General features: G+C 43.2%; 1 protein-coding gene across 1 annotated transcript; it reads right to left on the reverse strand.

Annotated features, from left to right (window-relative positions):
* Window positions 1-13,128: 13,128 nt before the first annotated feature.
* On the reverse strand, window positions 13,129-13,965 carry LOC309554547 (olfactory receptor 5AP2-like; the record flags this gene model as incomplete). The annotated part of the gene is made up of 1 exon (XM_082256287.1): window positions 13,129-13,965. One exon carries the CDS (start codon window positions 13,963-13,965, stop codon window positions 13,129-13,131), a length of 837 nt encoding a protein of 278 aa, XP_082112413.1.
* Window positions 13,966-14,793: the final 828 nt, after the last annotated feature.

Below are 14,793 nucleotides of genomic sequence, written 5' to 3' on the forward strand. Positions count from 1 at the left end.
ACATCTGGGGTTCCTTTTTATATTGTGTTGAACAAAAGGGCAGTAAAAATGACCATAAGCCAAACCCAGTGGGAGGAACATTATCCCCATTGGTAGGGCTATCTTACTCATTAACTGGTGATGTCATTGGTCAACACTAGGGTTGAGTGAACACGGACTGTATTATTCGTGTTCTTACCGAATAATTGGATTTTTGTTACCCGAACACGGACCCGAAAAACTTTACTGCATGTTCTGGTAAAAATCCATGTTCGGTCATTTTATTTCCGGGTTTTGTATGTATTGACGTGCTTTTCATGGCGGGCTTTCAACAGCCAATCAACAAGCATTTAACTGTTGTGCCTTAAGCCATCCCAGCCATGCCTACAAATGTATTAGTAGCTGTGATTGGTCATCTGAAGCATGTGCTGCTGTGCTGACTGTGATAATACACTGCTGTGTTCACACATGTGCTATTATTGAGTGATTTCAAAAGTTATACACTTTTTTCTATTCCACTATTCAATATACACCCTTGGGTTAAAAAAATTAAATTGTGGCATTGTCTGTACTAATCTAGTTAAAAATTACAAACTTAAAAGGGGAATTTTTTTTTCCCTACATAGCCTGCAGCAGAGCTGACTGATATAAGACACTGCTGTTCACATGTGCTATTGATAAATCACCAATTTTATATCATATTTTCTATTCCGCTATTCAATCTACACCTTTGGGTATAAACAATTTAATTGCGGGATAGTCTGTGTCGGTACGTGTGAGATACACCTTTCCAATTTTTGGGGTGCATCTCATACTTCCGAGGATTTGAGGGTACTGCCTGTTCCGAACTCCTCCTACTCCTCATCCTGCCTTTGGGGGTACAAAAAATAGTAATTTGGGCCTAGTCTGGGTCTCTACGTGTGAGATACATACACCTTTTGATATCATATTTTCTATTCCGCTATTCAATCTAAACCTTTGGGTATAAACAATTAAATTGCGGGATAGTCTGTGTCGGTACGTGTGAGATACACCTTTCCAATTTTTGGGGTGCATCTCATACTTCCGAGGATTTGAGGGTGCAGCCTGTTCCGAACTCCTCCTACTCCTCATCCTGCCTTTGGGGGTACAAAAAATAGTAATTTGGGCCTAGTCTGAGTCTCTACGTGTGAGATACATACACCTTTTGATTAGGGTTAAGCGAACACGGACTGTATTATTCGTGTTCGTACCGAATAATTGGTTTTTTGTTACCCGAACACGGACCCGAAAACTTTACTGTATATTCGGGTAAAAATCCGTGTTCGGTCGTTTTATTTCCGGGTTTTGCATGCATTGGCGCGATTTTCATGGCGGGCTTTCAACAGCCAATCAACAAGCGTTTAACTGGTGTGCCTTAAGCCATCCCAGCCATGCCTACAAATGTATTAGTAGCTGTGATTGGCCATCTGAAGCATGTGACCAAGTCTTTATAAGTTCCAGCCAGCGCCGTGCGGCGTCATTCTGCTGTGTACTAGTTCAGGGACAGAGCACACATACGTGCTGGCTGCTGATTAGGGACAGACAGGCAGGCAAAACTCATTTGTGTCCGCATAGAATTGAGGGACAGGTCGGAGTGTGTTAGGCAGGGCGAGTTGTAGGCATTTTAGGGCAAGGCTGCTGCTGATTTTTAGGGTCAGTTTTCTACAATCGATTTTGCTATGTGGGAGGGGTTTTCAGTGACCGATCTACGATCTTATTAATCCTTTTAGGGAGAGGCTGCTGCTGATTTTTAGGGTCAGTTTTCTACGATTGATTTTGCTGTGTGGGAGGGGTTTTCAGTGACCGATCTACGATCTTATCAATCCTTTTAGGGAGAGGCTGCTGCTGATTTTTAGGGTCAGTTTTCTACGATCGATTTTGCTGTGTGGGAGGGGTTTTCAGTGACCGATCTACGATCTTATCAATCCTTTTAGGGAGAGGCTGCTGCTGATTTTTAGGGTCAGTTTTCTACGATCGATTTTGCTGTGTGGGAGGGGTTTTCTGTGACCGATCTACGATCTTATCAATCCATTTAGGGAGAGGCTGGAGATAGGCAGGTGTCAGTGGTCCACATCTATTTTGCTGTGTGTGGGGTGCAGTGAACACAATTTTTTTTGCCCACTGAGGAGGAGGGAGAAAAGTATTTTTCTATCAGTCACTGTGTGCAGCATTTTTCCTTCAGCTGTGCTGTGCTGACTGATCATACACTGCTGTGTTCAGTGTTCAGTTCACATGTGCTATTATTGAGTGGTTTCAAAAATCATACACTTTTTTCTATTCCACTATTCAATATACAGCCTTGGGTTAAAAAAAAATTAAATTGTGGCCTGCAGCAGAGCTGAATGATATTTGAGGTTTTTGGGGTTCATCTCATACTTCTGAAGATTTGAGGGTGCTGCCTGTTCCAAACTCCTCCTACTCCTCATCCAGCCTTTTAGGGGTACAAACAATAGTAATTGGGGCCTAGATTGGTTTTGTACGTGTGAGATACATACACTTTTTTTGATCATATTTTCTATTCCGCTATTCAATAAAAACCTTTGGGGATCAATTAAATTGTGGGATAGTCTGTGTTGGTACGTGTGAGATCCACCTTTCCAAGTTTTTGGGGTTCATCTCATACTTCTGAAGATTTGAGGGTGCTGCCTGTTCCAAACTCCTCCTACTCCTCATCCAGCCTTTAAGGGGTACAAACAATAGTAATTGGGGCCTAGTGTGGTTTTGTACGTGTGAGATACATACACTTTTTTTGATCATATTTTCTATTCCGCTATTCAATAAAAACCTTTGGGTATCAATTAAATTGCGGGATAGTCTGTGTTGGTACGTGTGAGATCCACCTTTCCAAGTTTTTGGGGTTCATCTCATACTTCTGAAGATTTGAGGGTGCTGCCTGTTCCAAACTCCTCCTACTCCTCATCCAGCCTTTTAGGGGTACAAACAATAGTAATTGGGGCCAAGTGTGGTTTTGTACGAGTGAGATACATACACTTTTTTTGATCATATTTTCTATTCCGCTATTCAATCAAAACCTTTGGGGATCAATTAAATTGCGGGATAGTCTGTGTTGTTACGTGTGAGATTCACCTTTCCAAGTTTTTGGGGTTCATCTCATACTTCTGAAGATTTGAGGGTGCTGCCTGTTCCAAACTCCTCCTACTCCTCATCCAGCCTTTTAGGGGTACAAACAATAGTAATTGGGGCCTAGTGTGGTTTTGTACGTGTGAGATACATACACTTTTTTTTGATCATATTTTCTATTCCGCTATTCAATAAAAACCTTTGGGTATCAATTAAATTGCGGGATAGTCTGTGTTGGTACGTGTGAGATCCACCTTTCCAAGTTTTTTGGGATTCATCTCATACTTCTGAAGATTTGAGGGTGCTGCCTGTTCCAAACTCCTCCTACTCCTCATCCTGCCTTTAGGGGTACAAACAATAGTAATTGGGGCCTAGTGTGGTTCTCTACGTGTGAGATACATACACTTTTTTTTATCATATTTTCTATTCCGCTATTCAATAAAAACCTTTGGGAATCAATTAAATTGCGGGATAGCCTGTGTTGGTACATGTGAGATCCACCTTTCCAAGTTTTTTGGGGTTCATCTCATACTTCTGAAGATTTGAGGGTGCTGCCTGTTCCAAACTCCTCCTACTCCTCATCCTGCCTTTAGGGGTACAAACAATAGTAATTGGGGCCTAGTGTGGTTCTCTACGTGTGAGACACATACACTTTTTTTGATCATATTTTCTATTCCGCTATTCAATAAAAACCTTTGGGGATCAATTAAATTGCGGGATAGTCTGTGTTGGTACGTGTGAGATCCACCTTTCCAAGTTTTTGGGGTTCATCTCATACTTCTGAAGATTTGAGGGTGCTGCCTGTTCCAAACTCCTCCTACTCCTCATCCAGCCTTTTAGGGGTACAAACAATAGTAATTGGGGCCTAGTGTGGTTTTGTACGTGTGAGATAAATACACTTTTTTTGATCATATTTTCTATTCCGCTATTCAATAAAAACCTTTGGGTATCAATTAAATTGCGGGATAGTCTGTGTTGGTACGTGTGAGATCCACCTTTCCAAGTTTTTGGGGTTCATCTCATACTTCTGAAGATTTGAGGGTGCTGCCTGTTCCAAACTCCTCCTACTCCTCATCCTGCCTTTAGGGGTACAAACAATAGTAATTGGGGCCTAGTGTGGTTCTGTACGTGTGAGATACATACACTTTTTTTGATCATATTTTCTATTCCGCTATTCAATAAAAAACCTTTGGGGATCAATTAAATTGCGGGATAGTCTGTGTTGGTACGTGTGAGATCCACCTTTCCAAGTTTTTGGGGTTCATCTCATACTTCTGAAGATTTGAGGGTGCTGCCTGTTCCAAACTCCTCCTACTCCTTGTCCAGCCTTTTAGGGGTACAAACAATAGTAATTGGGGCCTAGTGTGGTTTTGTACGTGTGAGATACATACACTTTTTTTGATCATATTTTCTATTCCGCTATTCAATAAAAACCTTTGAGGATCAATTAAATTGCGGGATAGTCTGTGTTGGTACTTGTGAGATACACCTTTCCAATTTTTTGGGTGCATCTCATACTGCCGAGGATTTGATGGTGCTTCAGTCTGCCTCCTGCCTGTTCCGAACTCCTCCTACTCCTCATCCTGCCTTTAGGGTAGAAAAAATTGTAATCGGGGCCTAGTTTGTGTTTGTACGTGTGAGATACACCGTTTTGTAAAATTTGTCCTATTCCGCTATTCAATATACACCCTGTTTGAGTGTAAAAAATTAAATTGTGGGATAGTCTGTATCGATACATGTGAGATACACCTTTTTAAATTTGTTTGGCGCATCTCCTTCTACCGCCGAGGATTGCAGGGCACTTCAGTTTGCCTCCTGTTCCCAACTCCTCCTACTCCTCTTCCTCATCCTGCCTTTAGGGTACAAAAAATTGTAATCGGGGCCTAGTCTGTGTTTGTACGTGTGAGATACACCGTATTATAAAATTTTTCCTATTCCGCTATTCAATATACACCCTTTTGGAGTGTAAAAAATTAAATTACGGCATAGTCTGTATTGGTACGTGTGAGATACACCTTTTAAATTTGTTTGGCGCATCTCCTTCCCCCGCCAAGGATTGCAGGGCGCTTCAGTTTTGCTTTCTTTTCCCAACTCCTCCTACTCCTCTTCCTCATCCTGCCTTTAGGGTACAAAAAATAGTAATCGGGGCCTAGTTTGTGTTTGTACGTGTGAGATACACCGTTTTGTAAAAGTTGTCCTATTCCGCTATTCAATATACACCCTGTTTGAGTGTAAAAAATTAAATTGCGGGATAGTCTGTATCGGTACATGTGAGATACACCTTTTTAAATTTGTTTGCCGCATCTCCTTCCACCGCCGAGGATTGAAGGGCGCTTCAGTTTGCCTCCTGTTCCCAACTCCTCCTACTCCTCTTCCTCATCCTGCCTTTAGGGTACAAAAAATAGTAATCGGGGCCTAGTTTGTGTTTGTACGTGTGAGATACACCGTTTTGTAAAATTTGTCCTATTCCGCTATTCAATATACACCCTGTTTGAGTGTAAAAAATTTAATTGCGGGATAGTCTGTATTGGTACATGTGAGATACACCTTTTTAAATTTGTTTGGCGCATCTCCTTCCACCGCCGAGGATTGCAGGGCGCTTCAGTTTGCCTCCTGTTCCCAACTCCTCCTACTCCTCTTCCTCATCCTGCCTTTAGGGTACAAAAAATTGTAATCGGGGCCTAGTCTGTGTTTGTACGTGTGAGATACACCGTATTATAACATTTTTCCTATTCCGCTATTCAATATACACCCTTTTGGGGTAAAAAACATTAAATTGCGGCATAGTTTGCATATTTGACTGTGAGATACACCCGTGCGATACTGTTGTTGTTTTGTTCCGCTATTCAATAAACACCTCAATAAGACAGCAGTCTCTTCTTCTTTTTGAGGACTCTGTCAGCAGGGTTTTCCAAGGCCATCCACCTAGCCCTGCCCCAGAAGTGGAAGAGATTGAGTGCAGCGATGCCCAACCTCTTATTTCTCAAGATGAGTACATGCAAGGACCATCGCAGCACGTCTCCGATGATGACGAAACGCAGGTGCCAACAAACAGAATTGTGGAGACCGACCTGGAGGGCAGTGGTGAAGACTGGGTGGAAGATGATGTGGAGGACGATGAGGTCCGAGACCCCACATGGAATGAAGGTCATGCAGGTGACCTGAATAGTTTGGAGGAAGAGGCGGTGGTCGCACAGAGCCACCAGCACAGCAGAAGAGGGAGCAGGGTGCAGAAGCGGAGCGGCCGTGCCCTAGACACTACACCTGCTACTGCCCAACGCAGCAAGGGAATGAGCACAGCAAAGCCAGCTCAAAGGAGTTCTCTAGCGTGGAAGGACACGAGTGGTTTGCACCCTGTGCAATCAGAGCCTGAAGCGAGGCATAAACCTTCTCAACCTGAGCACAACCTGCATGATCAGGCATCTAAGTGCAAAGCACGAGCTGCAGTGGAGTAGACACCTTCAAAACCAAGAAACGTCTCTGGCTCATCCTGCTTCCTCTTCTGCTGCAGTCTCAGCCGCTCCATTCACATCTGTAGTGATACCGGCACCTGCCACCCCGCAAACAGACGATCTGTCAGCAACACCACCACCTGGGTCACCAACCATCTCCACAATGTCCCATGGAAGTGTTCAGCTTTCCATCTCCCAAACACTTGAGAGGAAGAGGAAGTACCCCCCTACCCACCCGCGATCCCTGGCCCTGAATGCCAGCATTTCAAAATTATTGGCCTTTGAAATGCTGTCATTCCGTCTGGTGGAGACGCACAGTTTTAAAAACCTTATGTCGGTGGCTGTCCCACAGTACGTTGTGCCCAGCCACCACTACTTTTCCAGGCAAGCCATCCCTTCCCTGCACAACCAAGTGGGGGAAAAAATCAGGTGTGCACTGCGCAACGCCATCTGTGCCAAGGTCCACCTAACTACCGATACGTGGACCAGTAAGCACGGTCAGGGGGTGTTATATCTCCCTAACGGCACACTGGGTAAATGCAGTGGTGGATGGGCCTGAGGCGGATAGCAATTTGGCGCATGTCCTTCCACCACCGAGGATTGCAGAGCGCTTCAGTTTGCCTCCTGTTCCTAACTCCTCCTACTCCGCTTCCTCATCCTCTACCGCCTCCTCATCCGGTCAGCGTAACACCTTCACCTTCACCTTCACCACCAACTTCAGCACGGCCAGGGGTAAACGACAGCAGGCAGTTTTAAAACTTGCCTGTTTGGGGGAAAAACCACACACCGTGCAGGAGTTGTGGAGGAGCATGGAACAGCAGACAAATGAGTGGTTGCTGCCAGCGAGCCTCAAGCCCGGCCTGGTGGTGTGCGATAACGGGCGAAATCTCATAGCAGCTCTGGGCCTAGCCGGTTTGATGCACATCCCTTGCCTGGCGCATGTGCTGAATTTGGTGGTGCAGAGGTTCCTTAAAAATTATCCCAATATGTCAGAGCTGCTGCAGAAAGTGCGGGCCGTCTGTGTGCACTTTCGGCGTTCTCACCCTGCTGCTGCTCGCCTGTCAGCGCTGCAGCGTAACTTCGGGCCTTCCCGCTCACCGCCTCATATGTGACGTGCCCACAAGGTGGAACTCCACCTTGCACATGCTGGAAAGACTGTGCGAGCAGCAGCAGGCCATAGTGGAGTTTCAGCTGCAGCACGCACGCGTGAGTCGCTCTGCGGAACAGCACCACTACACCACCAATAACTGGGCCTCCATGCGAGACCTGTGTGCCTTGTTGCACTGTTTTGAGTACTCCACCAACATGGCCAGTGCCGATGACGCCGTTGTCAGCTTAACTATCCCACTTCTATGCCTCCTTGAAAAAACAATTCGGGCGATGATGGAAGAGGATGTGGCACAGGATGAGGAGGAGGAGGAGGATGAAGAGGTAACATTTCCAAGGCTTTCAGGGCAGTCATTGGCAAGGGGCTCCGAGGGTGGGTTCCTGCACACACAAACGCCAGGGACACAATTGTCCAGCAGGGGCACAGTTCTGGAGGATGAGGAGGAGGAGATGGAGGAGGAGATGGAACCATGTTCACAGCAGGGTGGCACCCAGGCCAGCTCATGGCCATCACTGGTGCGTGGCTGGGGGGATACATAGGACACAGATGATACACTTCCCACAGAGGACAGCCTTTCGTTGCCTCTGGGCAGCCTGGCACACATGAGCGATTACATGCTGCAGTGTCTCCACAACGGCTGCCGAGTTGCCCACATTCTAACTTGTGCTGATTACTGGGTGGCCACGCTGCTGGATCCCCATTACAAGGACAACGTACCGTCCTTAATTCACTCACTGGAGCTCGATCGCAAGATGCGTGAGTATAAGCGCACGCTGGTAGACGCGATGCTGCTGGCATTCCCACCTGACAGCGGGGCCACAGTGGAAGCACAATGCAGAGGAGGAGGAGGAGGAAGAGGTCGCCAACGCAACCAGGGCACCGCCAGCACCTCAGAAGGCAGGGTTAGCATGGCCGAAATGTGGAAAAGCTTTGTCAGCACGCCACAACAAACAGCAGCACCAGCAGCTCATATGGAACGTCTTAGCAGGAGGCAGCATTTCACCAACATGGTGGAGCAGTATGCGTGCACACGCCTACATGTAGTGAATGATGGGTCTGCCTCCTTCAACTTCTGGGTCTCCAAATTGGGCACATGGCCTGAGCTTGCCCTTTACGCCTTGGAGGTGCTGGCGTGCCCTGCAGCCAGTGTATTATCTGAACGTGTATTTAGCACGGCTGGGGGCGTTATCACAGACAAGCGCAGCGTTCATTAAAATGAACCAGGCATGGATCCCACAGGACTTTTCCGTACCTTGTGCAGAATAGAGATGGATACCGACCTTACCCAGCCATTGTTATATTTTTGATCTTTCTCACTCTTTTGGGGTGTACCCTAATTTAAAATGACTGAAAAAAAGCAGTTTTGGCTACCTCGTCCCCCTCCACCGCCGCTTCCACCTACACCGCCACATCCACCGCCACCTCAACCTCCCTCCTACACCATATGGGCCTCGTCCTTCACAGATGAAGAAAATTGTTTTATTTTTCTGGGTTTTTTTTGTTGTTTTAAGTTATTTCCCTATCCACCTTTGTTTGCAGAGCACTTGCCATGCTCTTAACTACGTTTTGCTGCCATTTGCAGCACTCTAGCCCTTTCCATTGGTGTTTTAGAGCCATGTTAGTGCCTGAAAGTTCGGGTCCCCATTGACTTCAATGGGGTTCGGTGTCCGGGTAAAGTTCGGAAAAAGTCCGGGACATGGACCCGGACTTTTTTTTCAAGTTCGGCCGAACCCGCCGAACACGGACATCCAGGTGTCCGCTCAACTCTACTCACTATAACTAACATGAAATGCCTCTCCAGCCCTAAGTGACCATGGTTGTCAGGCAAGGCAATTAACAGTTTCTCTATGTCTCCCTGGTAAAAACAATTGCCATTTGTCTTCAAGATCATCCAAGGGGCCTCTTTTGGTAGAACACCCTAACACGAAGATGTAGTCGATCCCACTCTTTGTGGACCAGACATACCCCTTCTGGATACTTCACTAGCAAGAGCTCTGAGCAACCACTCTTCATGCAAAAAGTCAAACATGCAAAAGATAAACATGAGCCCATAAAGAAAGGTGAAATCCTAATTGATCCTTGAAGAATCCAACTGATCCAGACTGATTTACCATGTCTTGGGGATCATCTGAGGGGCCCCTTTGGTAGACCACCCTATCACAGAACTGTAGTCAATCCCCCTCTTTGTGGACCAGACATACTCCTTTTAGAGACTTCACTAGCAAGAGCTCTAAGCATCCGCTCTCCATGGTTTTTAGGGTCAAACTGAATACAGGGACATTCCCATGATCCTTTCTTAGGTCTTACTATGATAGAGTAGATATATCTCTGCCTCTCACTTGAGTGAAGTCACAGTAGAGCTTGCGAACACCTGCAGTAGTGAAATATACAGGAGGTGACCAGCGCTATGGAGTTTATAATAAATACAATAAAAGACCTAAGGTGTAAGCTGCCAACAACCAACCCAAGAAGGGTTAAAAATGAAAAAATGTAAAAGAGGTTGAGAACGGCGCTACCTTCAAAAGTGCTAACGTGCCAGATAAACAGTAAATAAATATAAAGTGCTGACGTGCCAAGTAAAATAAATAGTGTTTTTATATAAGGTGCTCCTGTGATGGGTGGTCAAAACCCATGACGGGTAGACCCTTTCTAGCAGTTACCCATTTATAAGTGCTGGTGCAAAATAAATTGAAAATGGAAATAAAACAGAAGCAGTGCTTTTTTATTGGAAAGTATTATAGTGATCAGTGGTAGGTGATTTTATAAAATTCCATATAAACCATAAGTGTTTTTATTGAAAAATGATAAAGTAACTCAATAATTTATAAAACAATGACCTGTTGTTATACAACGTGATATATCCGTGATTAGAAGTGATGTGAGAAGTTTATATATATGTCTTAAGTAGACCAAACAGAGTGGAAAGTCCTCTGCTAAATAAATAGTGAGAATGAAAAACAGGTGTTTGGTGAAAACAAAACTGAGGTTGCAGACACCAGTTTAACCACTGGGTGTCACATCTGGTATACAACCTGTTGTAATAGGGACCAGTATGGATATCCCGGGGTTCCTTTACTCCGGTCTCTATCACAGAACTGTAGTCAATCCCCCTCTTTGTGGACCAGACATACTCCTTTTAGAGACTTCACTAGCAAGAGCTCTGAGCATCCGCTCTCCATGGTTTTTAGGGTCAAACTGAATACAGGGACATTCCCATGATCCTTTCTTAGGTCTTACTATGATAGAGTAGATATATCTCTGCCTCTCACTTGAGTGAAGTCACAGTAGAGCTTGCGAACACCTGCAGTAGTGACTTCAATAACTTCAGCTCCAGTAGCACCCTTTACTCAACCCCTTGACATAAGGTTTGGAACCTTTCCGATGTCTTTTGGATCCACTTTTCTGCGGCAGGCTCAGAGTCATAGGGTCTTCTTGATAGGGTATCGTTATCTCTAATTCCTTGCCAATTCTTCAGGCTGAAATGGAAATAAGACGGGGCAGCCAACCATTGATACCCTGTTGTTTCCAGGTTGGCTGTGGTGAGTATGTACGCAAGCAAATTTATATCTGACTTGGCCTTGAAGTCCACACCATACAGATAATCTTTCAACTGGTCCACCACTGCCCAGTCCAAGGCAAGGAATTGTAATTTCTGCATGGGATAGTTTGTTTCAATGTAGGCAAGGCTCCAGCTTACATAGTCAACAGGTTGTATGTGTCCACTGCATCATACTCCTGGTACAAAACCCCACCTAGCCCATCATGGCTGTTGTCAACATGTAACTCATAGAGTATAGTTAGATCAGTGTAGGTCAGAACGGGACATAGATCGAAAATTTCTTAAGCTGGCAATAGGCAATAGGCCTTTTCACACTCATCTGTCAATCTTTCCATCTGTCTATCTGTCCTGTATCAATTCTCAAGGCCTTTTTGGCTTGAATGGCTGATCTTGGCAATTATGAGTAATCTTCCTCTTCCTCCCTCCTCAGCAGCTTATTGAGGGGTCAGGATATCTTGGCAAAATCCTCCATGAATCATCGATAGTAAGAGCAGAACCCCAGAAATGGCCTTAGTTTGGTCAAATTGCTTAGTCTGGACAGGAGGTGACAACTTCCAATTTCTTGATGTCAGTGACCACTCCTTTAGTCAAGATAATGTGTCCAAGATAATTGACAGAAGGCTGATAGAACTGACACTTCTCAGATGACAACTTTATCGCAAAGTCTGTTCACGACCTTATCCATTCATGCTTTTTGAGGGTTCTGCCGAAGATGATGCTGTCATCCAAGTACACCAGCACCTTAAACAGGTTCATGTCTCCCACCATCCACTCTATCAGTCACTGGAAGGTCGCTGGACAGTGGGGCATTCTGTTGGGGAGGGAGCTTCTGCCTACTCTTCATTGCTGTCCATGTACCACACTGTACAGAACTAAACTGTCAAACTGCTTACTCACGCCTGCAGATTACACTTAAAAGGGCTCAGTTCAGCTCTGCACATTATAAAGAGCTGTCTGCTATTTATTCAGAGCTCTGAACCCTCTCCTGATACAAAGAGTGTATTGGACAGCTGTCAAAGTGATGGTAAATCTCTGCTAATACATTGGTAGAACCACTCTTCCAGTGCACTTTACATTGCTGGGCTGCCAGCCCGGTCATTCTCTACATTCATTTATGAAAAAAGACTACAGTTACAGACTTTTTTTTTTTTTTTATTTGCACATTTTGATAGCTTATAAACGACTTTAGTTTCCAAATGAATGAATTTATTTTGCTAATAATAATAACAATAATAATAATCAAAACTTATTATAAATATAATAATAATAATATGTTCTAAAGTGCTGTTTATTGATAAATTGCATGATTTAACATTTCCTCCATCACCTCCATCTCATTTAGTTGTCCCAAATGTTACCAAAATGTGGAAAATTTATGGTCAATGCACATTTCTGTACCTCACACTGCTTTACATGCAGATGTGCTAGCTCCATGTGCTTAGGCTTGGGAAGGAGAGGGAGGTGCCAGAAGACCTTGCAGTCCTTTAATTTATAACACCCAGGCATATGTTTTTGGTAGCATCCTACTCCCAAATAGAAAGAGTTGTGAATTTCTTGGAGATTCCAGTTATTCAATTCCTGTTTATTGACTGGAAAATTAGGTGGTTTGCAGAATGCATTCACTGTAAGCCACAAAACTTTAAATTGAATGAAATAATTAATTAGCTCAAAGCCTGGAAACTACACTGTGGGTAGCCCTGGTAGGAAGAGTCTTCCCTATATGTTAAAAAAAAAACTATCAAACGGAAAAAAATCACTTTTATAGTGCTGATTCTTTAACAGCACAGGGTCAGCGGTGTCAACAACCTAAAAGATTCAGATCTTAGGCTTGCTGTTTGCTTAAAGTTAAGTTTGAAACATGCATTATAACTTGTTTCCCTTTTTAGTATACCTATCTCTATCATTTACAATATATATCATCTAATAAATTAATCATTTCTAAAAGTTTTATTAAAACTCTTCAGAGCAAACTTTATTTCTCGATTTCGCAAACTGTAAATAAGAGGGTTCAGCATTGGAATAACCAATGTATAGACTACTGAGATAATCTTGTCCTGTTGTAAAGAATATATTGAGCTTGGTCTTAGATACATAAAAAGGATTGTGCTGTAGAAAAGAATGACACAAATGAAATGAGAGCCACATGTGGAGAATGCTTTGCGTCTTCCCTGTGAAGAACGACTTCTAAAAACAGCACGTAAAATAGAAGTATAAGAAATAACTATTACAATAACAGAGCAAGCTCCTGCAAAAGAAGTAAACATTGACAGAATAAGCTCATTTGTAGAAGTATCCATACAGGAAAGCTTTAGCAAAGGTGGAATATCACAAAAGAAGTGATCAATTTGATGGGAGCCACAAAATGAAAAATGAAATGTACAGCATGTATGTATTAAAGAATGAAGAAAGCCACCAAAGTAAGAACCACTCAGTAACTTAAGACATTTCTCGTTAGTCATAATCCTTAGATAGAGAAGTGGGTTACATATTGCTGAATAGCGATCTATTGCCATTGCGGCAAGAAGGAAACTTTCAGTGCTCCCAAGGGCAATAAAGAAGTACATTTGGCAGGCACATCCCAGGTAAGATATACTCTTTTCTGCTGAAATTAGGTCAGCCAGCATTTTAGGTGTAATACCCGAGGAATACAAAAGATCAATGAATGCTAGGTTAAAAAGGAAAAAGTACATGGGGCTTTGAAGATTATCATTTGTTAAAATAAGCACTGTAATTCCGAGGTTTCCAAAAACAGTGACCAAATACATTGACAGAAACAGTGCAAAGAGCAGTAATGGTGGTGCGCTTTGTTCACCAAATCCTAGGAAATAAAATGTCTCTGACTGATTGTTAAATCGGTGGCCAACAACACCTGTAAAAATTGGTAAAACAATAATGTAGACATCAGATAATTACGATATATAATAATTTTAATATGATATCATACATAGCATTCACAGAAATGTCACTGTTAGCCTAATTTTTTTTTAGATGTGTATAGAATGGAGAAGGGAAATCTTCCAACAAGTACATTTGTTCTGGTGACAACTGCCTAAGAGGTGAATTTACTTTGGAGAGATTTTCTCTCACTTTCTGCTGTGACTATATGAAAGGAAATGAAAATCTCCCAAAATATAATAATGGTAGCAAAAAAACCTGACAAAAATGTAAACCCTCTCCTACTCTATCCAAAGTTAATGTTTTTGGCTTTAGTTAGTTTAGGAATTTACCATCCCTGCATATTGTTTTTGTATTTTGTAATCACTCATTCAAAGCTGTATATGCAGAATGCATTTCTCACAATGTCCTAGTGTTTACAGTGTTTATATTTCTTTTAGCTGGATTTACCTTTATCACTGGCCCATCCAGTTCCTGCACCTTTATTATACATTAAAGAGAGAAAAGGAATGGGCCAGGGGGACTTTTAAGGGGACACTGTCATCAAAGACAAATAGCCAAAATCAACCATATATATAAAATTAAACAAATTTTATTATATCAAAGAACAAAGAAAAAAGAAAAAATGAACAATTTTAAAAATTATTATTGTGTTAGCACACACTAATAATAATAGTGGACATACACAGCAATTGATA

The sequence above is a fragment of the Pelophylax lessonae genome (assembly GCF_965119305.1).
Source record: "Pelophylax lessonae genome assembly, chromosome: 4".
Taxonomy (NCBI): domain Eukaryota; kingdom Metazoa; phylum Chordata; class Amphibia; order Anura; family Ranidae; genus Pelophylax; species Pelophylax lessonae.